Source organism: Colletotrichum destructivum, chromosome 12 (assembly GCF_034447905.1).
Source record: "Colletotrichum destructivum chromosome 12, complete sequence".
Taxonomy (NCBI): Eukaryota; Fungi; Ascomycota; class Sordariomycetes; order Glomerellales; family Glomerellaceae; genus Colletotrichum; species Colletotrichum destructivum.
This window is the reverse complement of record NC_085907.1, coordinates 785,586-812,569: the sequence shown is the minus strand read 5'-3', so window position 1 is coordinate 812,569 and position 26,984 is coordinate 785,586. Positions and strand designations below refer to the sequence as shown.

Below are 26,984 nucleotides of genomic sequence, written 5' to 3'. Positions count from 1 at the left end.
AACCCTAACCCTAACCCTAACCCTAACCCTAACCCTAACCCTAACCCTAACCCTAACCCTAACCCTAACCCTAACCCTAACCCTAACCCTAACCCTAACCCTAACCCTAACCCTAACCCTAACCCTAACCCTAACCCTAAACCCTAAACACAATCCTTACTCACGCGTCGACGAACCCCTACAACCCCGCCATCCACCTTCCACCTTCCACAATCCTTACTCACGCGTCGACGAACCTACTCTTCCAACAACTCACAAGCTTAGCGGGGGCTGGCTAGACGCCTGGGTTCCTGGGTTCCTGGGTTCCTACCACGTTGCAACAGTCGTCTGCCGTTCCGACGCTTATTGGGACCCTCCCCGTAGCCGCCTAAGCCACCGTTCTGCCTTGTCTACGTCGTCTACGTTAACCCTAACCCTCGACTGCCGTCCCCTACCCGTGCACAGTGCAGAAAGCCGTGTGATATCCATTTACACTGTCTGCGCCTCCCTTCCCTCCTACTATGTCTTCTCCTTCTTGCGGCTACGCCTGACTGTCTAAAGAGAAGGCCTTTGTCTCTTAACCATGTCTGTTAACCATGTCAATTAACCCTAACCCTGCTCCCTAACCCTCCTTAGGTCCTACCCTAACCCTAACCCTAAGCCCCCCTATCCCTACCGAGGCAGTGCCGCTGCACCAGCACCTCCCACGCCGCCAGCGCGTTCGTTGACGTCTCCTCCCCGTCCACATGCCGTGACCGCCCCAGCCACCCTGTGAATTCCTCCTCGTCGCCCGCGTCCACCTCGAACGCCTCAAACAGCCACCGCTGCGCCGCGCTGAATTGGCTCGTCCACTGGATCGCCGGCAGCACCGCGTCCATCCACCGGCACCCGCCCCCAGCCCCGCCCCCAGCCCCGGGCCCGGCCCCGGCCCCGGCCCCGGCCCCGGCCCCGGCCCCGGCCCCGGCCCCGGCCCCCGTGTCCCGCCCCCGCCCCTGCCCCCCTCCGGCTCCCCTCCTGCCCTGACCCTCCCCCGCCCCCCTTCCCGCCCACCCCTCCTCGCACACCGTCTGCGGGAGCCCGCACAGCCAGCAGCACGCAAACCGCTCGAACCGCACCTTCGCCCGCCACCGGAGGAATCGCCCGCCCTCCAGCCGCGGGCAGCATCCTGTCTTGTGTCCCTGGAACCGACCACGCTTCCACTCAATCCTCTTCCCGTTGCACCACGCCATGTAACACACTGCGCATCCGCCCTCCACCTCCCTCAGCCACTCCTGCAGGCCCTTCGACAACGCCTGCCTTGCCTTGGTGTCCTGTGCTGCCCGGCTAACCCTAACCTCCTCCCCGTCCCCGTCCCCGCTGCTGCCTGCCTCTTCTTCCGCAACCCCCTGGCAGTGGTCGCATGCCTCCGCCCCGAGCTGCCGGCAGTCTCTGCCGTCTCCGTCCATAAACTCCCCGAGTACCGCCCGCCGGCACCCCTCCGTCTCCATGAGCGCCTGCATCCCCTGCTGGTCCACCTGGTTCACGTCCGCCGCGAACGCGTCCCGCTGCGGCCCCCTCTCTCCGTCCCGGAAGATCACCGACTCCACCGTCTCGCCCTTGTCCCGGCCCCCTCGCCCCGTCTGCTGCGCGAAGTCCACGAGCCCGTACGGCGCCTCTGCGTGGATCACCGCCACCACGCCCCGGATGTCTACCCCCGACCCGAGTCCCGTTGTTGCTGCCATCCACCGGCTTCCGGACCGCCCCTTGGACCACGCCTCGAGCGCCTCCCATCGCCCCTCCGCGCTCAGGGACCCGTGGTACGCCGCGCATCCGATCGCCGTCGCCACCTGCTTGCATTTGGCCTTGGACCGGCAGTAGACCACCCCCTTCTGACCTGCTGCCATCTGCCGCCCGAGTCGCCCGACCTCGTCCACGACCGCCGTCATGATCGCGGGGAACCCCCCGGGCACCACCCCTGCTACGCGGTATCGGATGTTGACCCGCGCCGTGCTGGCCCGCACCGTCGTTGCGTCCTCCGCCAGCATCAGCCGCCGGAACCACGCCTCCATCCGGACCGGCAGCGTTGCCGTCAGCAGGATCATCGGCACCCCGAACCGGTAGAGGCCCTTGACCTCCGCCAGCTGGGGGCGGTACCCGCCGTCGAGGAGCATCGTGTGACACTCGTCCACGAAGATGCGCTTGAGCACCCTGCGCGCCCGGAGTCCTTCGCCGTAGGACAGGAACTCGGCGAACTGGGAGTGCTCCGCGCTGACGAACACGATCGACGCCACCCGTTCCCCCTCCCGCCGGCCTGTCACCGCCCTCGGCTGCCAGTGGAGCACGTCGACCCCGGCTGTCCTGGCCCCCTCGACGAGGCTGTTGAGGAGCGCCGCGAACGGCACGACCACGATGCTGACCCCGCCGTGCACCTCCCGCACCGCCGGCAGCTGGAAGAGCGCGCTTTTGCCTGCCCCCGTCGGCAGCACCACGATGAGGACGTCGCCCTGCCGCAGCGACATGACCCTGCGCGCCGCCTCGTGCTGCTCCGCCGTCCTCCAGCCCGCCTCGTCCCCGAAGAGCACGCGCAGCCCGGCCTCGAGCCGCCTGTCCAGCTCCGCCTCCTCCGGCGCGCTTCTCCGTGCCAGCATGGCGTCGTTGGCGGCTCGCTTCCGGCGGCCCGAGTGCGTGGCCTGCTGCTCTCGGCTGGTGGCCGGCCTCGTGGGGGTGGCTATGGGGTTGGCCGGTGCTGCTGCCTCCGCCGGCTGGCCTGATGCCCTCCGCTTCCTGGACAACGACGCAGGTGCTGCTGGTGTGCCGACTGGGTACGTGGCGCCGGCGTCGCCGGCGGCCAGCTGTCCCTGTCGCTCGGCTTGCCTCTGCTGCCCCCCCTGCCCTCCCGACGGCGGCGGCAACTCGAGGAAGGCGTGCCACAGCCGGCTGATCTCGCGGAAGTTGGCCACCATCTCCGGCTGCAGCTGGTTGGGGAACTGCACGTCGATGGCGTAGTGCCGCCTGGCCGTGACCCCGGCGTGCGTTGCCTGCAGGTCCCATACGAACTCCAGCCGGGACTTCCTCCGCACCTCGCCCGTCAGGGGGTCTGTTCCCGTCGTCCCGCCGCCTGCGCCGCCCGCGCCCGGCCCGGCCCCATCGTCCTCCTCGGCCATCTCGACCTCCGCCTGCTTCACCACGAGGCCGCGGATCCTCCTGCCCAGCTCGATGGCTACGTGCCGGTAGCTCGACACCGTGAGGCGGACGCCTATCGCCGCCGACGTCGCCGCGTCGAGCTCCTTGCTGAGCTCCGTCGTGTCCCACAGGCCCCGGCGCCCGTCCTTCCAGAGCCACGGGTGGAGCGAGGCCGGCGGGCCCTGTATGCCGGCCTCGGCCTGGAGGAGCCTCTCGAAGGGCAGCAGCCAGGCGACGTAGGCCACCATCATCTTGCCGACCGCCTCGGGCAGGAAACGGGCCACCTTCCGGCTGAGGCCCCGGATCGCCCGGTTCTTGTCCCGGTCCGTGACGAGCATCACCTGCCCGTCGAAGACGAAGACGTTCCGCGCCATGTCCTGCGTGTCGCAGTACCGCATCGTCGTCATCTCCGGCCCCCGCCCGGGCTGGCCCCCCCATATGTGGGCCGACGCGAGAAGCGACCGCTTGAAGGACTGCGCCCTGGCCAGCCAGCCGAGCACGCCGTCGCGCCGCCACTGCTGCAGCCTCGCGTCCCACATGCTGCCGCGGCAGAGCTCGGCCAGCGTCCCGGGCCCCGGCCGGAGCCAGGCGTTCTTCTCGTGCGTCGCGAAGGACCGCCCGGCGCCTTCGAACACGAGCGTGTCGACGACGCCGTCCAGCGCCAGCTGCCCGCCCGCCTCCGCCCACCCCCCGCGCATGAGCTCGTGCAGCGTTGCCTCGGCCTCGGCCCTGGGCTGCTGCGCCGCCCGTCGGAAGTCGTCGATGGCCACCCGCTGCCCGAGGTAGCGGAGTGCCTGCCCGCTCTTCTCCCACATCACCCGAGGCGTGCCGCCCTCCCTGTTCCGGTGGCCCTTGCCGTACGCCATCATGCGGATGATGGCGCTGAAGGGCGTGTGCGACCCGTCGGCGAGCCAGTGCCGGTACTGCTCTACAAAGCCGTCCACTACCTCCGCGCTCATCTCGTTGGGGTCCCCGTCGATTGCCTCCTTCTCGAAGAAGTGTTCCAGCATCAATATGCGCCCGCACCACAGGAGCCCCGCGAGCCGCTGGGTGAACCGGGATGCCGGGCTCCACCCAACCCCGCTGCTCTGACCGCTTCCGCTACCGCTGCCGGCCGTCCCCCCACTCCTCTTTGCCGGGTTCATGACCCCGAGCACGGCGGTGAAGTGGATGAGCGGGTTCGCAAAAGTGTCCACGGCAACCTTCTGCTTTAGGGACACAATGCAGAACTGGTACACCCGTCGATCTAGCGCCCTGCTGTGCTCTGGGCGGCCGCCGTCGGCCGCTTGGCTGGCCCCGGCAGCCCCAGACCCACGGCGGAGGATTTGTTGACCCTCCATGCTGAGGGTGTTGCTCCTGCTGCTGGTGGCAAGCCGGCCGGCTGCGTAGCTGCTGTCGTTGTCGCTGTCGTCGTCGTAGTAGTGACCGTTGTTGTCGTCGTCCTCGCTCTCGGTACTCGCCCTGGTCGGCTGTGTCTGGCTGTAGCACCAGCTGCCCCGACCTTGACGGCTTGCACTGGCGTCGCCTGCTACGGCGAGGGCCTCGGCCATTGCGTCCAGTGCCGTCCACTGCTCGTCTGTGAAGCGGATCCTGCGCTGCTGTTGTGCCTCTGTCCGGCCTAGCTGATGCGCCCGTAGGCAGTAACAGAGATACCTCTCCCACACCGCCTGGTAGTTCCGGACTGTTGATTCCATTTGCTCGAGCGCGAACGGCCGTCCGTGGGGCTTGGCCGGATCGACGCTCTTCAGCCACCTCTTTGTCTCGTGGGGCACCTTGTCGAGCCGGAGGGAGCACCTGGCCACCTCGTGGCGGAAGCTCTCCTGCAGGAGGGCCAGCCGTCGCTGCTCCTCCCGGCCCTCCTCGTCCCGGACCGTGTCCCGCGCTGCCGCCGACAGGGGCGCCTTCCCGGCCTCGTACAGGTCCACCAGGTTGCGCCCGTCGAGGTGTACGGCCCAACCCATCTCCCTCACCCAGGCCGACTGTCGGTTGACGTCGGAGGTGGCGACGACTGTCCGCTCCCAGTGCTCGTCCTCGGCTGTCATAAGCTCCTGCCGTCTCGCCAGCCGCTCGGCGAATACGTCGTTGCTCCCCTGCCGGGGTGACTGCGACAGCGGCCCTCCCTCGTTCGTCCCGGGGTCGCGGACGATCCAGTACCGTGCGTAGCGGCCTTGCGATAGCGACTGCAGCCTTACTGCCCCCCAGTCGATGGGCTCGGCTTCTTTGCTGTTGGTAGCCCTGGGGCCGACTGCCGGCCTGCCTGTGCTGTGTGTCCCTTGCTGTACGTGCAGCTTCACTAGCTTCCGGCTGCTTGTCCGGAAGTCGCACCGCCTGCATCCATATCCGTCTAGCACAGTTAGCTGCTCAAGTGGCAGGCTGCCGTCCGGTGGTAGTTCGCATGTGTGGGGGTCCTCAAGAGGGCTGTCATAGGCGGCCGCCCAGGCTAGGTCGACCACTGCACGGAGCGTTGCTCCCTTGAGCTGGTGAGTCTGCCGGAAGTGGCCCTCGACGCCACCGTCCGGTCGGACCGCCTGCTTGCAGTGCGTGCAGACAGCAACCCGAGGCCGCTCTACAAAGGTGAGGTACAGACTGGCGTTGACGTCTGCACAGGGTGGACTGCCTCTGCCGCTTGTACAGCTGCTTCCGCCCATTGTCGTCTTAGTCTGCAGTGTTGAATTACTAAACATCAGCCTATTCAGCATAGGCTCTCTTTAGAAAAACACAGGTGGTTATAGTATAAAGGGTTAGGTAGGCATAGTAAACAAGACTATGTTTATTAAGTAGGTAGTTGCTTTAATTATCTTTACATGCCATGTTGCATAGTGGGTCTGGCGTTGCTAGAGAGACTAGCAGCCTTTATAGTGTAGTAAGCAGAGAGGGGATAGGGGGGAGGAGGTAAAGAATAAGAAGAAAAAAAACCTAGATAAGTTTAAAAAGGAAAATAAAAGATTTTTAAGTAAAAAGAATAAATAGTATTACTAGCTAGGAAGGCTAAATTATGTTATTTATAGTATTGTAAGAAATACTAGTGTTTTCTATCTACAATATTGTAAGGTATAAGAATAAGAAGAAATGAAAAGTAAGAAGAATAGGGAAAGGGTTAAGCTGTACACTACTGTAGGCCTACTAAGTAACTTAAGGGGGTATAAAAGATAAAGTCCTCCTTCTATCCTTACTACTTACATTTGCAGGGTTTATAGTCTCTTTAGCTGCTGTCTTCTTTATAGATTACTAATCTATTACTCTTCCCTACCTTATGCAAATGTTGCTTATCCCCTTGTTTAGCTAGACTACACCTTACCTCCCCTATCTACTGCAGGCAGAGGTTGTTCTTCTGTTCTTTTCTACATTACTCCGTCTTTAGCCTACAGGTCTATTTTTGTAGAAACGCAAACTAATCCCTCTTAAACAACGTTATAGTAACTAAGATTATAAGTATAAAATTTATAATAGCTTCTATAAGCTTGAAATAGCTTTGCTTTTATTACTATAGTAACTACTAGAAGTACTTTTAATTATATCTATTAATCTCCCTAATTCCCTTCTTAGTAGCTAGCCCTAAGTAGTCTAGCCTTACTTACTTACTATAAAGGAGTTTCTAAGGTTTATTAGTTTAGGGTTCTATAATAGAGCTACTTTAACCTATAGCCTTTACTAAACTACATTTACATAGAGTAAGCCTACTACAACTTAACTAAGGTTAGTATACTACCCTAGGGCTAATAACTAGCCCTAGTAGGCACTAGTACTATAGATTGTAGATAGCAATAAGGTAACTACAAATAGGAATTAGGACATCTTTACCTAGGATAGGACTTAGTCCTCTATAGGCAGTCTACTCTTCTACATGCCGCTTATTCTAGGGTTTATCTTCTAATAATTTGCAACACAACTAAGGTGGAAGGATTGCCTTCCTGCCCTTATAGCCTTGGCGAGAGAGATCTATAACAATTGGATCTGGGGGTCTGGACTTGCAGCAGAGCCGGGCTTCGAACTAGGGACGGCCTTGCCGCCTGCTGGCCTGCTGCGGGCGATCCCTCCTCTAGTCTGGTCTGTGGCCGGCTGGCCTTGCGATCCTGCCCTTGATGCGAACCCTGGCTCCTGTGAGGCCCCCAGGCGGTCCGGACTTTGGTCCGAACCTCCGGGTTGGCGTAGGGTGGCCTTCGTGCGGGGCTGAGGATGGCGCGCCGTCGCCGAGACGCCGTCGACCTTGAAGGTGACGGGCCTGCGTTTTCAGAGAGAGATCGATGCGCTGCCGACTTTGAACGTCGGGTCCATGAGTACCAGCCTCAAAGCAGGCTGGGCAGGCAGTGCAACGGCTTTATCAGGGGGGTCAATTCGTCAGGTTTTATAGGCTGCAGGAAAACAATCCCCTGCTTGGTTGTTTCGAAAGGGAAGGAACGGGCCGTCTGCACCTTCCCTTCAGAGGGGTTTCTATAAAAAAAAGGGGGATAGAAAAACAGCCAACACCCCCTCCCTCACCCCCTCTTTTCCTTCCTCCTTCAGCTACACAGGCCAGCCCTCTCAGCCGAAGCTGATCTTCTGTGACTGGTGTTGGAGGCCACCTGGGGCCTGCCCTCGCCGGCCGGCCTTGTTCCTGGGCCCGGCCTCCGCTGCGCAGTCCGGTCTCTGGTCCGATCCGTGGCCGGCTCTGTGCGGGCAGTCCGGACTTTGGTCCGATTCGAGGCGGCCCACTCCTCGCCCGGGCCCAGCAGTCGGATCTCTGCTTAGGGTTTCCGGCCTTCAGCCCTGCAGTATTTTAACGGCTGCCTTCGGCCCCGCCTTAGTGAGTGATCAATAAATACCTATAATAACCCTGCCTGTCCTCTTTTGCTGGATTCTTTAGACGGTAGCAAACGTCTTTGTGGCCCTGATACAGGCGCTTCGCGTTTAAGTCTGATTGGATCCGGAGATCTGGACCTGCGGCTGAGCCAGGCATGGAAACAAGGGCGGCCTTGCCGCCTGCTGGCCTGCCTCGGGCGATCCCTCCTTTGGTCCGATCTGTAGCTGTCCGGCCTGGCAGTCCTGTCCTTAGTCTGATCCCTTGCTCTAGAGGCCTCGGCCGTCCGATCCTTGGCCGGCCCTGGCGACCCTGTTGACCTTGCCTGGCAATGTTGATAATAGACGACGCCAAGGCGAGAGACCAGCCACGACGGCGAGGCGCAAGATCTCAACATGTTTGTTGACTGGATTAACTGTACGTGCTGCAGGGTTTTATAGGCTGCCTTTGGCCTACCTTAGTTAGCAATATATAAATCCCTATTATAACCCTGCCTGCCCTCTTTTGCTGGATTCTTCACACAGTAGCAAACGTCTCTGTGGCCCCGATACAGGCGCTTCGCGTTTAATTCTGATCGGATCCGGAGATCTGGACCTGCGGCCGAGCCAGGCACGGAAGAAGGGGCCGGCCTTGCCGCCTGCTGGCCTGCCTCGGGCGATCCCTCCTTTGATCCGATCCGTGGCCGGCTGGCCTTGCGGTCTTAGCCTTGGTCCGATCCTGGCCTTGCAATCCTGCCCCTGGTCCGATCCCTGGCCGGCTCTGGCGGCCTTGTTGTCAGCCCTTCCACAATCGGCGTGCCTCTCCATCTGAGAGCGTGCAGTACATCGTGGATTGTGATTGTCTTGGCCCCACGATGGTGGCTTGAGGTTGACGAGGGCAGCCTTGTTGAGAGTAGGTAGGCTTTTATACTAGATAATGTACTGGTTACGCATTGTATGTATTGTTGCTAGGGACAATCTGTCTATTTATTGCAGGCAGCTAATTGCAAGGGTTGAGTTAAAGCACCTACCTTTTACCTACCCCCCCTATTTCAACCCCCTATTTAGACTATAGACTAAAGGTGCTACTTTTAACCCTATCTCTAATAAAACTAGCTATTAGATTATAAATAAGATATAATCCTATATGTAAATAATAGTACTAACTATTAAAGTAGTAGGGCTTATATACATTTTATTAGTATTTTAATCTTACTATTAATTAAAGTAAACTAGACTTATTACTTACTTCTCTAATTATATATATGTATATGTAATATACTTTATAGATAGTACTATAAAGACTACTTAAGTTTTATGCTATAGTTAACATTATATAATAGAGTATTCTATAATATCTTTTCTATTCTACTAATTTAATACTTATAGAAAGGCTTTAAAAGAATAAGACTACTTCTACTTAGTCTACTATATTTTAAAAGCGAATACTACTAGTCTTTTAATATTCTATCCCATAGTTATTAAATAAATTAATAATATTAAAACAAAGCCTAACTTTACTATAACCTTAATGTAGCTGTAGTAATACTACATTAAATTTATCAATTATACTTATTGTAGATTAGGTTAATAAAAACTAGATAAACGCTTAATTTTTATACTTATATATAATGTTTTAGGAAAGTTAAACTTAGTAGTACTTTTATGTTTTTTTAAACTACTAAAGCTAGCTATCTAATAGGAAGGTAAAAAGTAGCACTTTTTATACGAATAGGTGTAAATAGGTAAAAAAGTAGGTGCTTTAACTTACGTTAATCTAGAGGTCTAACCCTGCACTTACGCTAGGGCGGCCCTAGGGGTTATTGTATCTCCCTGTGCAATCCCTCCTTTGGTCTGATCTGTGACCGGCCGGCCTTGTGATCCTGTCCCTGGTCCGATCCTGGCCTAGCGATCCTGCCCTTGGCCCGAACCTCCGGGTTGGCGTACCGTGGCCTTCGTACAAGTCCTAGGATGGCGCGCCGTCGCTGAGGCGCCGTCGACCTGGAAGATGACGGGCCCGCGTTTTCAGAGGGAGATCGATGCGCTGCCGACTTTGAACGTCGGGTTCATGAGTACCAGCCTCAAAGCAGGCTGGGCAGGCAGTGCAGCAGCCTTATCAGGGGGGATGATTCATCCGGTTTTATAGGCTGCAGGAAAATCATCCCCTTTTTAGTTGTTTGAAAACGGATGGAACAGGCTGTCTGCACCTTCCCTTTAGGAAGGAATAAGGGGGGGGGGGGGGGTTATAAACGCAGCTTCCCCCCCTCCATCACCCCCCTCCTTCCCTTCTCCCCACCCTGTGAGGTCAAATGACTTACCCCTGGAAGGGGGAGGGGTTCGGGCCTTCCTTCCCCTGGGAGGCTGCAACAGAGGCGGCCCAGGTCGCCTCGTACGATCCGGACTCTGGTCTGATCCCTGGCCGGCTCCGGCGGCCTTGTTGACCTCGCCCGGCCCGGGCCTTCGAGCTCTGCAGTCCATGGCGAGTGTCGAGTACACTACCAAGACCCTGCTGGGGTTAGGTATGCAATGTTATCTTGGCCTTAGGCCCTGCATGGTTTTATAGGCTGCTGGCCTGTCTCGGGCGATCCCACCTTTAGTCCGATCTCTGACCGACCGGCCCTGTAGTCCTGTCCTTGGTCTGGTCCCTTGCTCCTAAGGCCTCTACCGTCCGATCCGTGCCTGTCCCTGGCGACCTTGTTGACCCTGCCTATCAATATTAACAATGGACGACGCCAAGGCAAGACACCAGCTACAACAGCAAGACGCAAGATCTCAACATGTTTGTTACCTAGATTAACTGTATGTACTGCAGGATTTTATAGGCTGTCTTTACCTTACTAACTACTACCTTACCTTGTTAATCTTTCTTAAGAGTCTAACCCTAAGCTAAATGGCCTCTAATCTCTTATTCTTTATTCTTAATCTACTAAGATACCTATTAGTTAGTATGAGAATACCTTCTTTACTAACTAACCCTTTAGGTACTAAATTTACTAATGTAAAGTTTTCTATATTAATACTGAATGATATTATAGTGTTTGTATAAGTTTTGATGTATTTGTATTTATATTTCTTCCTATTCTTATAGAAATGCAAACTAACCTCTAACTTACTTTCTATATGTATAGAAATACAAATTAATCCCTATCTTGCTTTCTATTTTCATAGAAACGCAAACAAAGCGCTGCAATTATCTCCTTTTTTAGTACTTTTATTACATTTCTAAAAAAGATTCTAAATCTAAACTAAAACACACTACATAATAAAAGCCAGCTCTAACGTTAGGACTATCCTTAATATAGATCTGCGTAGTTGTTAGATAGTAGTATACTTTACAACCTAGCAGTTAGGACCTGCATGCATGTGCGTATATATGCAGATATGTAGGTGTAATACTATCCTATATGTCTTTATCTATTCTATCCATTCTATCTATCTATCTAGGGGAGGGATAGGGGATTGTTGATTGACGTTCCAGGCGACGACGACGGTTGGCTGACCATGCCTGGTCCGTGCGTCTTGCGGCGACTGCGCGTGCATGCATGGGGTAAGGGTTGCGGAGGGGGTTAAGGGTTAGTGAGTAAGTGAGGGGAACAAAGGGTTGCGGAGGGGGGGAACGGGTCTTGGTAACCCCCTACGGTAATCGGCTGAAAAAACAATCGGCAAAACGCACGGACCAGCCCTCCCCTTCTTGCGCGCAACCCTGCACCCCAACCCTGGTATTCGGCCAGAATACCACCGTCAATGACGCTTAGGGTTTTATTCCTTCTGGAAGAGTAGTTATTATCCAAGTTTTTAGATTATCTAGGTTATATATCTCTTTTACCATAGCTTGAATCCAACTATTAGCATTATTAGATGCTATAGCTTGTTTATAGGTAGAAGGGACGTTTAAAACACTTATAGATAATATAAAGGTTGCCTTTTTAAATCTATTATTATTATTATCCTTATTATTTATAGTGGTAAGTATAGATTTAATATGTGGGAAGTCTTTTATAGTTATAAGAGCTCTTTCTTGGTCTGCTACCCATTTATAGTCTTGAAGGTCCTTTTTATTTTGCTTAGGAATTTCTATAATTATCTTGGATTTATTATTATTTATACTAGTACTGGTTTTACTAGTATTATTATCATTATTATTATTATTATTATTTTCTTCTTCTAAAGTAGGATTCAAGTCTTTTAATCCACTTATATTATTTCCACGTAGTATATTATTATTACTATTAATATTATTATTATTATTATTAATAGTAAAGTTTGCAACGGCTTGCCTGCCTTCGGAAATGGCGGTCCTGGCATTGCCTTTTGCGGTACTTGCCACATCGGGTAATTCTCGGCCATGCTACCCCTCGCTGTTTTTACCCGCCCATAAAATGGCGTCTGCCCCGCCCCAGGCTCAGATGTACCTCGAAGTTCCTTTGGCACCTCGTCTTTGTCCTGCCTGCTGCGCCGCGTCATTCTTTTCTGCTGTTGGCAACGTCCTCGACACCCGCTTCTGCCACGATGTTGTCCCTACCTCAGCCTGCCTTCATTTCATCACAAAGAGAACGAAGCAGAGCCTCTGCCGACGCCAACTCAAACTGATGACAAAATTATACGCATACGTCCTCGCCGTGGCCTGCATCCGCTGTACCAAACCTCGGACCCACGCACCCCCCTGATGGGTAAGGCTTCAACGTTTTCCTGCTGCGGTAACAGTGTTGGCTAACTTCGTGTGTATTACTAGATATGGCAATTCCACTTCCTCTCCGCCCGCCTCCCTACGCCTCGCCACTTCCGTTACTCGTCGATGTCGAGACTTTGCGAATGTCTAGGCGAAACGCGCCACGGCTCCATTCTCGATGGTCCCCTTTCCCACCCGGTCGTGTCGACCTCGCCTTACTGTTACAGCGGAAAATTGCCTGTTCTGGTAATTTGACGGCTTGAAAGAGATGTTGGAATGGGTCGCGGGATTACACAGCGAGTCAGCAATGGTCCTACGCGCGGTGTCAATCATCTCGATGCAGGCGCCCAGGAATGAAGATCATGGTCCAGGCTATTGCTCAGACTACCGGAAGAGGCAAAACCTTGCCTACGAAATTACTATGTCTGGTAATTTCCAAGCCCTCAACCTTGGGTCAGCGATCCGCAAGGATCGATAACACGTCGCATGACACAGAGCAGGGTCTGCCGCGCTGGTCTCTTTCACTCCGGCGTTACAGTCAGGGGCTACGATTACACGCTAGCGAATTGCCTCAATGGGCAATTCACGTCTTGTCTGAACCCTAGACACGGGCTCTGCCTGTTTCTGGCCTGGACTGAGGCAACATCAACGATGCTGGCCTCGCATATACGAGATGTAGCGCATGGCCAGGCTGCACGCGTATCACGGTCTCGAACGACGATCCGGGGCTCATTATCCTTGAGATAGCAAGTTCCTCCAGGAGGGATAGCTCTTGCGAGGCTCGTGAAGAAACCCTCCACCCGAGAACCAACTTGTGTCGGCATCCCCGAATCATCAGTCAAGGGGCAGCTTGTTTAAAACGCCGCAACCAGTTACGTAGGTTGCTACGACACCGAGCGGCCAGAAATTCAAAGCTAGCAACGTCCCCTCTCGGCGACCAAATTCCCCTTTCGGGACGACTCACACCATGGGAGGGGCTGTCGGCTCTTGGACCTTAAAGACAGTACGCGGGTCTGCCTAGACTTGGCGTGGGCCAAGGATGAAAGGAATCCAGGGTGCGTCGGATATCAGCTAAGCCGACTTCCTGAGTTAACAAAATTACCTATTCAGGCAATTCACGTCCTGGCCTTCCTGGACATTTGGCCCCCCCTGATGTGACTTTTCGACCAGGTAACGCCGACATCGATTACCTTGCTTATACGAGACGGGGAACACCGGATAGCTCGAACTCAGCTCGAGGCACCGGCGCATTATTCCCGAGACAATCAAAAGTTCCGCCAAATTCTTGCCTCATGTGGTATGGCTTGCGAGGTCGCATCGCTGATGGCCTCATGCTCACCCATGCTCAGGGGGCGGCTTAGTTGTGTCGGCTGAAAGGTCGACCGGGCTCGATAGAGTGTCAGGCTCAACCGGACATGCTCTACTCGGTGTCACAAGAACGCCGAAGTTGTACGGCAAGTGGATGGGTGCCTATCGCAGTCTGACGACCATGGTTCATTCTCCAGGGACGGCCTGGGAGCTGAGACCGTCCGGGCCAAGTTCGAAGCTGGTGACGTGACTCGCTAGGGCTAGACAGGGGCTCATGGCTTCGCGATGCTGCGGATATGGCCAACCATTCGCCCGGCAAGTCCGCTATCACAGCCGTCGATGGGCGAGGCGGATCGGCAATCACAAACGAGAAGGCGCCCATCAGCGCGTCAGGGGCATCACCAATGCTTGAAAGAGAATATCGCATCATCCTGAGTACCGCATGACGAATGAGTTGCATTTAGCTAGTGGGCCAAGTGATGCTGGCTTCGTATTCCCCTGTAGGTGTGGAAGCAGCAGGGTCTTCTATGGGTTGATGTGCGGATGTTTTGGATGAACAGTCGTGTCCAGGAGAGGAGGGGCTCATTTGAAGACGGATAACAAAAATATATAAAGTCCCCTTTCGCCATTACCATGCCAGCCAGCTCATGCTAGATCAGTCAAACTCGCCTTTCTTCTTTTCGCCCACGATGGTCCTCTCACAGTTCAAAAAATTGGACGTAAAGTCCATGGAACAGTTGTACGAAAAAAAAGAGCGTAAAAAGAGGCAACGCGCAGAGCAGAAACGTCGACACGAGCGCGAAGAGCAGCAGCAGCAGCAACAGCACCAGAAACAAGCGCAACTCCCATCAAAGGCCCTTGCAACACTACTTGGACAGACCGTTGGAGTTCTGGGTGCGACAGAGGCCCAGACCACAAGCTGTATGTCAACTACATTCTAACCACATCCCGCTGACGTCGACTTACAACCAATAGGGACAAGCGCCGACCCTTTCGCTAGCATTGGCAACCTTGACTTTGATTCTGGTGAGAATTTTGGAATCGGCGAAGCGTACACACAATGCGACTTCGCGTCCTTGGAGTCCACAGAACCGTCTTGTGAGATCAGTGGTATCCTATCGACAATGCCAAAGCCTACCTTTGCAGATGATATCAACTCACATTCGCCATTTTGGTTGTCTTGCGCACCCCTACCTGCTCAGCCTTCCACAGAACGAGCCCCTCATGACGAGGCAAATCCATCTTCGGCTGAGGAACTGTCATTGGCTCTTGACCTAACCAGACGGGCAACTGGGCAACTTCGCCTGGCAGATTCTGTTATCAGCGCCACGAACGCATGTGAGTGGCCAAGATTCGATTCAAGAAGAAACATCGGACTGACAAAAATTTGCACAGCTGTAGTTGAAGTTGAAGATAGCAGCGAGAGCAGTGGGAGTTGCAATGCTGATGAAACCGACGACGACAGGGGTTCTGACGATGAAGAGACAGATGTTGAGAGCTGCCATCAAGAGATGGCAGTCCCAAGATGTGAACTTACGGGAAAAGATCTGTCGGGTAGTCCTGTACTACACGTCCTGTCACAAAGCAAACCCGCAGCGCCCAACTGCCCGGAGTGCCCGTCTATTGCTAGAAACCCATTTCTCAGCGACTCGGCAAAGGCACCAGTTGGTTTCTTGGGTGGGTTGAAAGAGCCTCAAACAGGCGATTTTTCACTCCCTACCCCAGCGTCTGATCACGCCTCCGGTTCAGGGCAAGTTGGCCATATTGTCACCTGTCGGAAGAAACGGGGAGGCGAGCCAACCGAAGGCGGCAGCGCGAGCCATGAACTACGCCCGGCTAAACGAATGAGGCCTCGCAAAGTCGACAACGGGACAAAATCACCGGCTCTGCCACCCAGAACTTTACGCGCGTTGCCATCTCGAGTCCCGGCAGAAAATTCAAGTAAGAGGCTGTCAAACGAAATTGAAACACAGCCTCATCGCTCGGCCGAAACACCGGAACGGTCTGAAGCGGAGGACCCCATCGGTTTGATGCCCTGTGGCAACGACAAGCTGCGCCCTGATACATTATTTATGCACGACTTGGATGATACCTCCAAAAGAAGCAGGTGCAGGGAAGCAAGGCAGGGTCGCTCGCGAAAAATATCGCCTGTTCCCTCACTTCGCCCAAACCACCTTTCTAGGAATCATGATCAGACGGAGAGGTGCGGATTGGTTCCCCCTCCGCCTATCAACACCACGGCGAACCTACCAGTAGCCACATGCCATGCTTGCGGCTTTTCTGCGAAACACCTATTACGCATGATTAACACTTTCGAGGCTCTCAATGGGGGTATCGCTAGGTTGCCTGATGGTGAAAGACGGATGGACATGCTTGAGCTATTCCTTGGGTTCATCAAAAACTATGCTACGGAGAGACTTCCACACAACGAATTAATCACGGGGGAAGACGAACCGTATAACACGGCACATCAAGATCATTCAGCGGAGGTTGCTATCGGACTGTCACACGGTGATACATTCAACCAGGATGATGGCTCGGACGACAACGCCGATGACAACGACAGCCAAAGCGACACCCAAAGTGGCAATGATTGTTCTGATCATTACCACAGCCCAGACAGTCTTGAAGAAAACGTTAAAAGGTCTAAGCGCCGCCGTTGGACGGATTGGGAAGAGGAGCGTCTGCGTGTATACATTGAAGAGGGGAAGGAGTGGTCATGGATTGCAAAAAGGCTGCATCGAAGCGAGCCAGCTGTGACTCAGCATTGGGTGATAATGGAGAGGCAAGACAAGGAGGCAGTAAAGTAATTCAGGCATATTTGCTACTAAGTTGCCAACGACTTCAGAGGACTGTCATTTGATGTCTTGCGAGACTAACATCAAACGCATTTAATGGAAGGTGGTAGATAATATCCAAATTGTATGCATCACCAGTACTGAGATAATACACAAACCCTCCAACAAGACTGATAAGCCATTCTGTTCACTAAGAAATGGCCGATTTAGCCTCTAATAAAGATTGAAGTAGATACCTCCCGAGATGTCGGCAACATCCGAAGTCCTCCAGCGAGTCGAAGACCCGCCAGGTCATCACCACTTTGCAGCAATACCATTTCCTTCGTTTCATCAAAGGCATCAATATCGCTGTGCTCGTTTATACGCCCATTTTTCTTTCTTTCCTTTTCTTCTTCTTTTGGCTTGGGGTTGGGGTTGGGTTTGCTTGTTGATATCTTATGCTCCAATGGTACTAGACAGAAAGACGGAGCGGAAAGCGCTTTTGGTTGAGTTGAGAGCACTGTCACACGAAAATCAAGCAAAGGATAACCTCACTTGCCTCGACACTACGTACCGCGGAGACTTCAGAGTTGTTGTTCTCATGTGCTTATTCCTGGTCGTCACCGGGGTGACGTCGGCTTATTAGCGCTAACAGAAGTTGACCTAGCCACTGACATTGCATGCGACCGCCATTTTACACGTCACTAACAGCCAAGCCTACTAATACCCGGGATGTGATGCACAGGGACTTTGGACAAGCCGGCCACCATTTGGCTTTAAACCGACAACACCTTCTCCTGGTTCATGCACGTATGGCGCAACTACGAGTCTGTTGCGACAGGGCGGCTTGGCGACCCCTGCTTCATTGGCAAGGTGGTCTCCTCGCGTCCCAGCCCATCTTGTCAATGCATCGAAGGGCCAGATGCAACGTGACCAACATACAGCAGTGGACAGCGATGTAACCAGGGCTAGTCCGGGTAGCAAACCCCCCTCGGCCAAGGCGGACACGTAAAGGCCACTGTTTTCAGCCCCAGGCAGCATTGTTGCATATTTCTGCGCGCCATTCCCACTCTATATAGAGCAACTTTGACCCTCACCGTCAGCAGCATTATCGCACACCTTAACGCAATAAAAACGCTGACTGTGGTGCGGCCTCGCTTCCATTTTTACTTTGCCGTTCCTTTCCTTCCATCTTCCAACATCATCACATCGGTCCTTCTGGGTTGACAGTCACTACCGACCGATATCGCTAAGTGTCACGACCCAATGGCAATAGATAACAAGACGAAACGCAAAGAGCTCCTTGCTCAATTGAGAGAGCTGCCTCCCCAGAACAGAGCAGAAGACGTCAGCGCCCTCCTGGAAGCTAGGCGCCGTGGAGAGAAGAGACGACCAAGTCGAATCTGCGGCGACCTCCTCCCGTTTCGTTACGCTAAAGACCGAGAAGTCGACTTGGGGGACAGCATCGTCTCCATATCGGTGTTTGCCAATCTTGCGCATTATCTTTCGAAGCAAGACGTGTTAGCCCTCGTCCGGGATGCTTCTCTGTTTGAGAAGGCCAAAGAGTCGTTGAAAGACGAGAAGCTTCCGTCGTCGTGGTCGGATTGTCTCCGGGAATGGAGCACAACGAACCCAGAACTGGGGTTGGAGTTCTACTGTGGTGCGTTTGAATAACACATGAGGCATCCAGCACTGACGAAGCTTTTAGAGATACGAGGTATGAAGGCGAATCCTCGGAAGCGAGGAACTGACACTCCAGCTCCTGAACCAAAGAGGCATTGTGTGATCCTGCCAGAGACCCGCGATGATGGTGCCCAGGATCATCCGCCACCCGCCAACGTTGGGCACGTCAGCGAACAGCCGAAATCCGGGCCCAGTGTTTCTGGAGCTATCTCGACAAACGTTACGACACCGCCGTCTGCGTCTGGGCCAGGCACGCAGCAGGACCTTGGCCGGGTGGCAGACAACACTATCCCAGTTGATCAAAGTCAGCCGGCTGACACGGGTGATCGTGAGACCCGGAAGAACTATCCAGCACTGACGCCGGAGGCGCAAAAAAAGATCATGACGATGACCTTGTCCCGTTGCCATGTGGTCGTCTACCCTGTGGAAGTTTTTTCTGAGTTGATTCGACAGGCGAAACAAGATGTATGTTTCTATCGCCAAGATGCCGGGGCGCATAGCTATCGCTCGTCTGGTCTTGGACCCAGTGCTGGCCAATTCTACATCCAAGCCTCCCAAGAGCTTCTGAAAGATGTAGGACAGCTTCATGAAAGTAAGACAATTTCAATCAATCGTCTGTTGAACAGAGCTGATGTTATAGATGGAGATGATTTCGTAGTGCCGTTGTCTCTAGTGACACGTTTGTTCGCAGCTGGAGGGAGCAGTTATGCAACTTCAATATTCTGGCCTACTAGGGGCAACATCACCCATATTAGAAAGGGTTGCGACGTTGTGTGGGAGTCGGCTCCAGCCTGGATACCTTTCTTGAACCACCTGCGGTCCAAACGAGCCAACATACCCAAACTATCTTTGTTGCATACCATGCTTTTGTCGTACCCGGCTGGCAAGGAGACACGAGTCTCCAAGCCCTTTACTCCTCTTTTAGCGCTTTCTTCCTCCTGATATACTCCACCTGAGCATTGTTCACGAATAGACCACCCTTTGGAACGGGATACAGCCGAATACCAGATGCTTCCGCTTCAGCATACTGTCCGGTGATGACCCCGTCTGAATTCTCGTCTGCAAACAGCACTATGCCTTCGGTTTGTATTTCTTGTCCCTTCGCATCGGTCGTTACGTATATGAGTACGGCGACAGCATCCTCAGACGTATCATGGAACTCGAGCTCGCTGGCATCTACTCCCTCCTTGACCTAGCACTCAGGTCAGCTTAGTAATTAGGGAAATAACGTGGTGGTTCTTACCAAACTAGCAGCCTTCTGCAAAACCTGTTTTCGTTCTCCAGCTGCTACTTCTTCTGTCACATCTTCTCCAACCAGTATCTTCTGCGGAAATAATGACTGAGTAGTTGTCATTGGATACAAAAAGATAAGTAAAACAAGGGCCCTCGTGTATGCCGCCTGGCCGAGCTATCGTTAGGAGCGACTTTCAACCGCTCAGGCTGTGATCGTACGTCGTCGGGTAGGTTATGGTGGGGCTGAGAGGGGCAAGGCTTGTGGTTCGTCTTTATGGGAAGACACGGCGGCGCGTCGGTGGCGCTGGAAGAATGATCGAGTGCGATAAGACCGTTGTTAACTTTGTGAAGTTTTGTAGTGTTTGCATGGCCTCACAGGCTCGCGCGACATCTTAAGTCGATAATAAGAGTCTACCCTCGAAGGTGAGGCGGAGAGTAATCGGATCGCGGACTGCCAACGAAGTAGACATACAACTCACTGGCGTCGGTTAAACCTTGATCCGTGACATGGGCCAGCTGCAAGCGCAGGAATCGTGCATTCGCAGAAGCGCATATGTTGCGTAGCTAGGTGCGAGGTCCTAGCGCGGCGTTTTGCGGCCAGGCAACCGCGGAGATTGGGCTTTTAGCGCACGGATATTGACCGTGTTCCGCCCACCGTCCTTCAGCTGCTGAAGGTTGCAGAGCGTCTTGCAACCGTCCACTGTGGGGCTCGATGGTCGCATCAGGCAAGATTTGGCCAATCATACACATCCTGAAGGGAGAAGGTCAGTGGCGGTTTCACGGACGGAATAACGAATTGTCAATCGCCCCCACCTCCACTCGCCAGCCCCGCTATTGCCTGTCTTTCCCTCAGCTATATTACTGTATGCGTGGGCATCGTCTTCTGCTTTTAACCCATTTCCCCATTTTCATCTACGCCAGCGTCTTGTTTTCCACTTCTGTCCGCCCTGTCCTGCACGCACGCACTCACATCGACTGACTGACCTGTCTCCGGCGTCCCGGCCTTTCGACTGCTCTTGGCTGCTTGCCTGACTCTTTACGCGAGTAGGACTGGAATCCCGTTGGAACCCATCCAAGCCATGATCTTCATATAGCATCTGGCTTGGATCTGTCGCCCGTCGCCCTGGTCATTCTACTACTCGCACAAGAGCCCCCAATGCACCTTGAGTAGGATCGAGGCCACGCCAGGACCCGTCTTGTCTACAGCGACTTGTGAAGGACTGAGTTAAATGGCAGGGAAGCAAAACGCTACGACCACTGTAAGTACCCACCCAATTGGTTCCTGTCCGCTACTTTCTATACGTGGATGTCTAGGAGATTGACTGCAAGCGAACGCGACATGTCATACAGCATGAAGTTGCGAGTACCGCCAGTCGACGTCTTTGCGGTGCGTGAAGACCAAGACGGACGACAGCACGAATTCATCGACCAGACATTCAAATTCAGCAGCGCGTATCTGTCGTCAGAAACAGTTTGTTTCCGTCTCGCCGTCACTGTCAGAGATGGCGATCACAACGACACTCTGATCTACCTTCAAGTCACTCCCGACCATCTCGATTCGCTGCGCTTTGAGCCGTGCACAAAAAGGAACGGAAGCCCGCCACACTTAGACAGCGTGCGTCGGCGACTGGGCGGCAAGGGCGACCTAACTCGCCTTCAGTTCCGGCTGCGTAGTGGTATCTATGCACAGCTTATTGTGTCGAATGATTCCCCTGACTACGAGGCTCTCGTCAGCCCGGCTCGGCATACTCTTGACCTCGTCGCGTCGGTTGCGGCCTCTTCGTCGTTCTCCCTATACCTCCCGGCCAACCAATTGTCGAAGCAGCTGCTCAAAGCTTGCGTCGAGGCTGTTGAGCGTTCTTCGGTATTGACACAAGAAGAGCTTCGCTCATATCAACGTGCGGTGGATCTGCAGAGGTTATACCGTGGCAAAGGTGGCAAAGTGCTCGCCACCAAGGATTATGATGGTATATCTCGGCCAGAGACCGATTCATGTGCCACGACGGTGGACTTCGACATTGTCCCGCGTCATCAAGGCCCACCTCCGCTGTACGGCGAATGCATTAACGAGGGGGAGAAACCCAGGGCGATCTCACACGATGCGGGCAAGTTCCTCGAAAGCTCCCTGGTTGATTGTGCACCGCCGGAGTACAGCGATACCGAACAGTCGCGCAATGTGTCGATCGCTTCCAAACGCGTACGACAATGCGGGGATGAGGACGTTCTCCTGCACCCAAGCTCCAAAAGGGTGCATCCACAAGGTTCCTTTACCACGATACCTGAGACGGCTTCGACGAGAAACGCTCCAGGCCTTGAAGCAAAGCCGAGACCTGAATTTGACGATGCGGACGACGATCGCAACATGCTGCTGCGCAACTTGATGCGTCGGCTTGAACAGCAAGAACAACAGATGAAGCAGCTACGGCAAGAACAACAAACCGAGCAGCTACGGCAAGAACATCAGATCAAGCAACTGCAAGTTGAAGTGGGAAAACTGCGGAGGCAGAATGCGGATCTTGAGGGACGTTTTAGTAAGGTGGAGGATATCTGTGATAATCTGGAGCATCGACAAGGCCTGGTCAAGGAGGACTTCGAGAACCTTGACGTTCACATTGGTGAGCTGGAAGAGTTTTGCGAAAAGCTTGAGAAGCAAATGCCACATATCTCGGACGAATTGGAGGACTTGGTGAGGGACAAAATAAGCGACATGTTAGAAGAGCACATGGGCGACTTGGTGAAAAGGCATGCGAGTGACTTGGTTGGCGAGTATATAGACAAAGGGGGTGGAGGGAATCTGTCTGGGCCGTTGAGAGAGTATGTGCGTAAGAATGTCACGATTCAGATGGCCAAAATGAAGGCGAAAATGTGTGAGGTTTTACAAGAGTAGAGAATACTACTGTTCTGGCACATGCAAAAATGTATGGCATTGGTTTGGTGTTTCGTGCTGGCAAGTCTACTAATTAGCTGCTGCATCCAAGCAATTAGAGTGCGCAGGCAACGACCCGGAATTCTGTCGCAGGCGCTTCCGTGCGGAGGAATGGGTCAAGGCGAGGCGCGACACATGTACGTACTGTATGTACGACTCCGTTAATTCCCCATGATACCGTGTGTAACGGGCAAAATTTGCTTTTGGCTGGAGGATGTAAGATCAAGGGACCAAGTGCGGGACGCGACTTTTTGGTCGTATTCTGTTACGACGGGGGTGTAGCTGGACCCTTTGGCCAGCAGATCTATCAAAGGACCAAATGCAATTCGACGAACACACAGGACTGGCGTAACCCGCTTCAGCCATTGGTATCCAATCGGATGATCCGCAAGGCTGCTCAAGCACTCTCCATGTGACGAAAGATGAGAATCGGCCATGCTTCACTATGAGAGGCTCCTTGTCAGAAAAGGCGCCCTGTCGTTCGTTGACCAACCAAAGTTCCGCGACGAATGAGTGTATCTTTCTTCCAACGGGACAGAAGACGGAGTCGAAGGGTCGTTTGTTGCGGCCGCTGATCTGCTTGGCATGGCGCTATTGGAAAAGCGCCTGTTGGATCAAGCTTAGCTGTTGGAAGGGCCACAAGCGGCACAGGCAATGAACAGTTGCCCCCCCCCCCCCGCGACCCAGACCGACACTCTCTCTGGTTGGCCCTCTTAGGGCATGGCTTATTTATGGATCAGGACATCATGTCATTCTAGGTGGGTCTTGACGAGAGTGACTTGCAATGACGGGCCTGGTACGCCCGCAAGCGAGGCGAAGTTGAAGACGCATTTCAGCCTGCCTCGACCCGCTATCTGGACAAGGAAAAATGCTGAGAGCGCTTAATTGATATCCAATGCGATTACGAATTGGTTCTTTGAGGGCGTCGCTAACGCCACAGCGCTTGCTGTCACATGTGATGTGACCATGTAGAGGCAGGGCCATGTCGGAGGGCCGGGACCCCACCGGCCGCCGCGCTCAACTCGCCATGGCTTCCCTCTCCATGGCACTTTTTGGGGGCTGCGGAAAACGAGGCCTACGTCTACAATTGATCAGGTAGCCAATGAGGCGCTATTGGGTTGTCAGTCCGACACTCTGGTTGGCCAACTTACGGTGCAACGTGTTCTGAACAAGGAATGTGCCTGTAAGGATGAGTGAGACCTTTCCGGTTAAATACAACACTTTGAGCGGGTCTTGGCGCGACCTTGCAACGACGGGCCTGGTACGCCCGCAACCGATGTGAAAGATGCTTTACAGCTGCTATGGTATGTTTCCACAGGCAAATATCCAGAAACACCCGCTCAGCTACCGACCCCAGTTGAGCCTGACGCGCTGAGATCAAAGGGTTGTTGGTCTGTAGCCCACTTGAACGTGCAATGTAACCATTCTTCCAAGTAAGAATGGCCTAGACAAGGTGTGTTCCGTTGTTCCATTTCACAGGACGGTATATAAGACTTATCCGCGTAAATTATATCAGAGTATTCACTGCTGTTTAGTCTAAAAAGCTCTTGCGTCTGGTATAAAGGCAAGTCAGTTCCTTGTGTCAAGAACAGAACGCAACGTCTTCCTTGACCAGTATCTGTTCTTCATACGAACATATACTACCTTGTGAACAACATTTGCCAAAACATACGAAGACTGTGAGTGTCTCTTAAGATTTCTGTCTACACTACTGAGTGCGACCCTGAATACGCCTATCTGTCCTAACAAAGGGCATAGACAATGTGTACCGTCACCACCAATTACTACAGCTGCGGCCATGTCCGTGGCTCTCCAACAACCGTTCCGTGTGCGAACCCGAGAACTTGCGTCAAAAACTACGTCGATGGAAGTACAAGTTCCTCCAACTGCGGAGCCACTGCATGCAACACTCCTCCGTCATCGCTGTAATGTCAACTCTTCAAATCTGGAGGTCGTGTATTAGAGTTGTAGGAAAAGAGAACGGCGAACGGAATTCAGGATTAAGACATAGCAGGAACGCCGGTGCCACACAGGGAGGCTGAGGCAAAGGCACAAGTTGCCACCGTACGGACAAGTTTGCCGCATACACATGATACATGTAGAGCATGCAATATTTCATCCCATTAGTTGTTCCTGCTTCACTCTTGTTGATACCATTTGTAGGCGATCGCAAAAGCATGCAATCCTTCCCGAAAACAGACTGTCAGGCAGGGGGCAGGCAGCATCCAGCTAGCTGATGCTCAAATGCACTTGGCCCCAATTGCTCCCTGCAGAGAGTCTGCGGCTAAGGTAGTCATGAAACCGTTGCATGTGGACATATATATAGGACAACCAGGATCATGAGCCAAGAAAATTGGCGAGTAGGAAACCTAAGCAAATGCCAATAACGACAGACCAGCGCGCAGGGCCAAAGCAAACACGGTGTGCGTAAGCGCGAACAAGAAGCCGCTACCTAATCATGATTAATAACTGCTTGCTGGCATGCATGCATGCAGAAGATTGGTGGCTTGTCACACATTTTTGTGGATCAAGTATATCATTTAGGCAGGGCAAATCTCTATGGTATGTGGGCCGCGCTGGGGTAGGCCTCGCTGGGGTAGGCCTAATAAAATCAGCCACATGCCCAAGGTCTAAAGTATAAGACCGTCCACCTAGCCTTCAAAACAGAGCACTTCCTCATTCGACCATATCACTGAATTTCATGCGGCCAATCATTCAAAAGTGCTGTCATGGCTCTTGAGCTTTACATCCCGCCCTGCATCAAATCTCCTGCTGGCCATCTGCATCCACCGCGTATTGAGCAGCCCCTCAGAGTCCAGATCGAAGGTCCGCGAGAATCAATTCAAAAGCTTTTCCCATCTACAGTGTGGGAAACCAGTCTGGTAGCCCGGAAGTTTCCTCAGACAGCTGGTCCAGCGCTTGCAGCACTCACGTTTCGGCACATTTATGGGGTGGACGCCCGTCCTGATGTCCGCGGTGATATGGTCGTGCGGGACGAATACATGGGATGGGTTAGAGAGGGTAACAAGACATTAGAGTAAGACCTGATCTCATCCTGATTAGATTGATTGAAACTGAAAAACGTATCTCTTAATAGGGACATTGATTACTATGGTGTGACGTTCGATCATCTAGTTCCCCTTGATGATGTCGATCCCGAAGTATTACAAATCAACATCATTGAGATGGATGATGATCATGGCGAGTATGCGAATAAATATTTATCATTCTCGGTGAATGCATCGGAATATAGTGGGAAGAGAGTATTGGCTGTCCCCAGATGCTGCCAGAAACGAAAGGGCACACAAGATCGCCAAAGGGTGAATGAATCGGTTTTGGAAAGGGATGGGTGTTCAAGTTGCTGAGACAAACCCCATGTTGTTGTAATCGACAATTGTCTGGACCTCGAACAAGTGCATAAAGACCGAGATGCTCAGTCAACTGACAATGATGTTGCAACATGTTTCAAAAGCGACAGTAGCGAGCGGGCACTGTATTGGGAACAGGAATCAATTGCATGGGATTTTATGACCTAGAAAGACCTAGCAGGCATTGCCATCCTGCCTATATTCATCAACATGAACACATGCTTGGAGAGGCGACGCATGGCTGGCAAGCGTGCTGCGAGGTTATCACATGCCGAACAAGCTCTAACGGATGAATACAAATAAGTTGTTTGCATCTTTTCGCCAGATCATGTGTCACAAGTAGAAGAAAACTCCTTGCCGCGACAAAAGGGATATGATGAGCCGGCAACCAAAGTGGCCCTTCTAGAGAAGCAAGTCAACGCATTGCAGGGCCAGTTAGATAGATGCCCAGCGGCAGCGCAAGAGGAAGAAGGTCCGGTTATCGCCTAACAATACCTTCGCTAATATAGAGCAGTTTCGACGGGCGCAGATTAAAACTGGCAAAGTAAAGAATAGTATGGATGAATTAAGCGCATCAGAAATATCCAGCGAGGCCGAAAGTTGTAAATCGGTGGGCGGCAGACGAAGTGGAATAAGTGGTAGTGATAGTGATAGTGGTGATGATGGTGATTCAATGCGGGGCTGATGCAAGAGGGGGGGGGTAATTCGCGTTATAAGCAAGAAGACTGGTCGTTTGATTTGAACCCCTGCCGCCCATCGTGTTTGTCAGTGAATTCAAGTTCGCGGACGATGTCGCTGAGAAAGTGGCGTCCCAAATCTAGTGGAAACACAGCTGTAAAGTACCAAGCATATGCCACAAATGCGTCTTCAACTTCGCCCCGCTTGCGAGCCTACCAGACCTGCCATTGTATCAGGCAGGAATTGTACCACTGTACCATGTGCACAAAAGAGAGGTTCCCCTCATATGCTTAGCCACATATGAGTACTTATATGCCTGACACACCCCCTCAGGTCGAATTGCCCAGTAGAAGATTCGAGCTGGCCGGGAGCTTAAGTTGCCCACTGCTGGGGTCTTAAGGCCTCTGTCACCAACACTACCCTTTCTTGGTAGCCTGTTACTAAGG

The 26,984-nt window shown here is 53.3% G+C and overlaps 5 protein-coding genes across 5 annotated transcripts; 4 read left to right on the top strand and 1 right to left on the bottom strand.

Annotated features, from left to right (window-relative positions):
• The first annotated feature begins 12,325 nt into the window (after positions 1-12,325).
• Positions 12,326-16,908, top strand: CDEST_15631 (Putative SANT/Myb domain, Homeobox-like domain superfamily protein). Its single transcript, XM_062931786.1, has 5 exons — positions 12,326-12,566; positions 12,629-13,620; positions 13,676-14,794; positions 14,849-15,211; positions 15,269-16,908. The coding sequence occupies exons 3-5, from the start codon at positions 14,521-14,523 to the stop codon at positions 16,681-16,683; spliced, it is 2,052 nt and encodes a 683-aa protein (XP_062787837.1). The 5' UTR covers positions 12,326-12,566; positions 12,629-13,620; positions 13,676-14,520; the 3' UTR covers positions 16,684-16,908.
• Positions 16,909-17,719: 811 nt separating this feature from the next.
• CDEST_15630 (uncharacterized protein) lies at positions 17,720-19,294 on the top strand. Its single transcript, XM_062931785.1, has 3 exons — positions 17,720-18,310; positions 18,359-18,925; positions 18,974-19,294. Exons 1-3 carry the CDS (start codon positions 17,917-17,919, stop codon positions 19,273-19,275), a joined length of 1,263 nt encoding a protein of 420 aa, XP_062787836.1. The 5' UTR covers positions 17,720-17,916; the 3' UTR covers positions 19,276-19,294.
• Position 19,295: 1 nt separating this feature from the next.
• CDEST_15629 (uncharacterized protein) lies at positions 19,296-19,992 on the bottom strand. Its single transcript, XM_062931784.1, has 3 exons — positions 19,577-19,992; positions 19,362-19,525; positions 19,296-19,312 (listed from the first exon to the last, which is right to left on the bottom strand). The coding sequence occupies exons 1-3, from the start codon at positions 19,685-19,687 to the stop codon at positions 19,297-19,299; spliced, it is 291 nt and encodes a 96-aa protein (XP_062787835.1). The 5' UTR covers positions 19,688-19,992; the 3' UTR covers position 19,296.
• A 467-nt stretch (positions 19,993-20,459) lies between these two features.
• On the top strand, positions 20,460-22,508 carry CDEST_15628 (uncharacterized protein). Its single transcript, XM_062931783.1, has 2 exons — positions 20,460-20,825; positions 20,918-22,508. Exons 1-2 carry the CDS (start codon positions 20,796-20,798, stop codon positions 22,451-22,453), a joined length of 1,566 nt encoding a protein of 521 aa, XP_062787834.1. The 5' UTR covers positions 20,460-20,795; the 3' UTR covers positions 22,454-22,508.
• Positions 22,509-25,154: 2,646 nt separating this feature from the next.
• On the top strand, positions 25,155-26,636 carry CDEST_15627 (uncharacterized protein). Its single transcript, XM_062931782.1, has 2 exons — positions 25,155-25,529; positions 25,590-26,636. The coding sequence occupies exons 1-2, from the start codon at positions 25,222-25,224 to the stop codon at positions 25,855-25,857; spliced, it is 576 nt and encodes a 191-aa protein (XP_062787833.1). The 5' UTR covers positions 25,155-25,221; the 3' UTR covers positions 25,858-26,636.
• Positions 26,637-26,984: the final 348 nt, after the last annotated feature.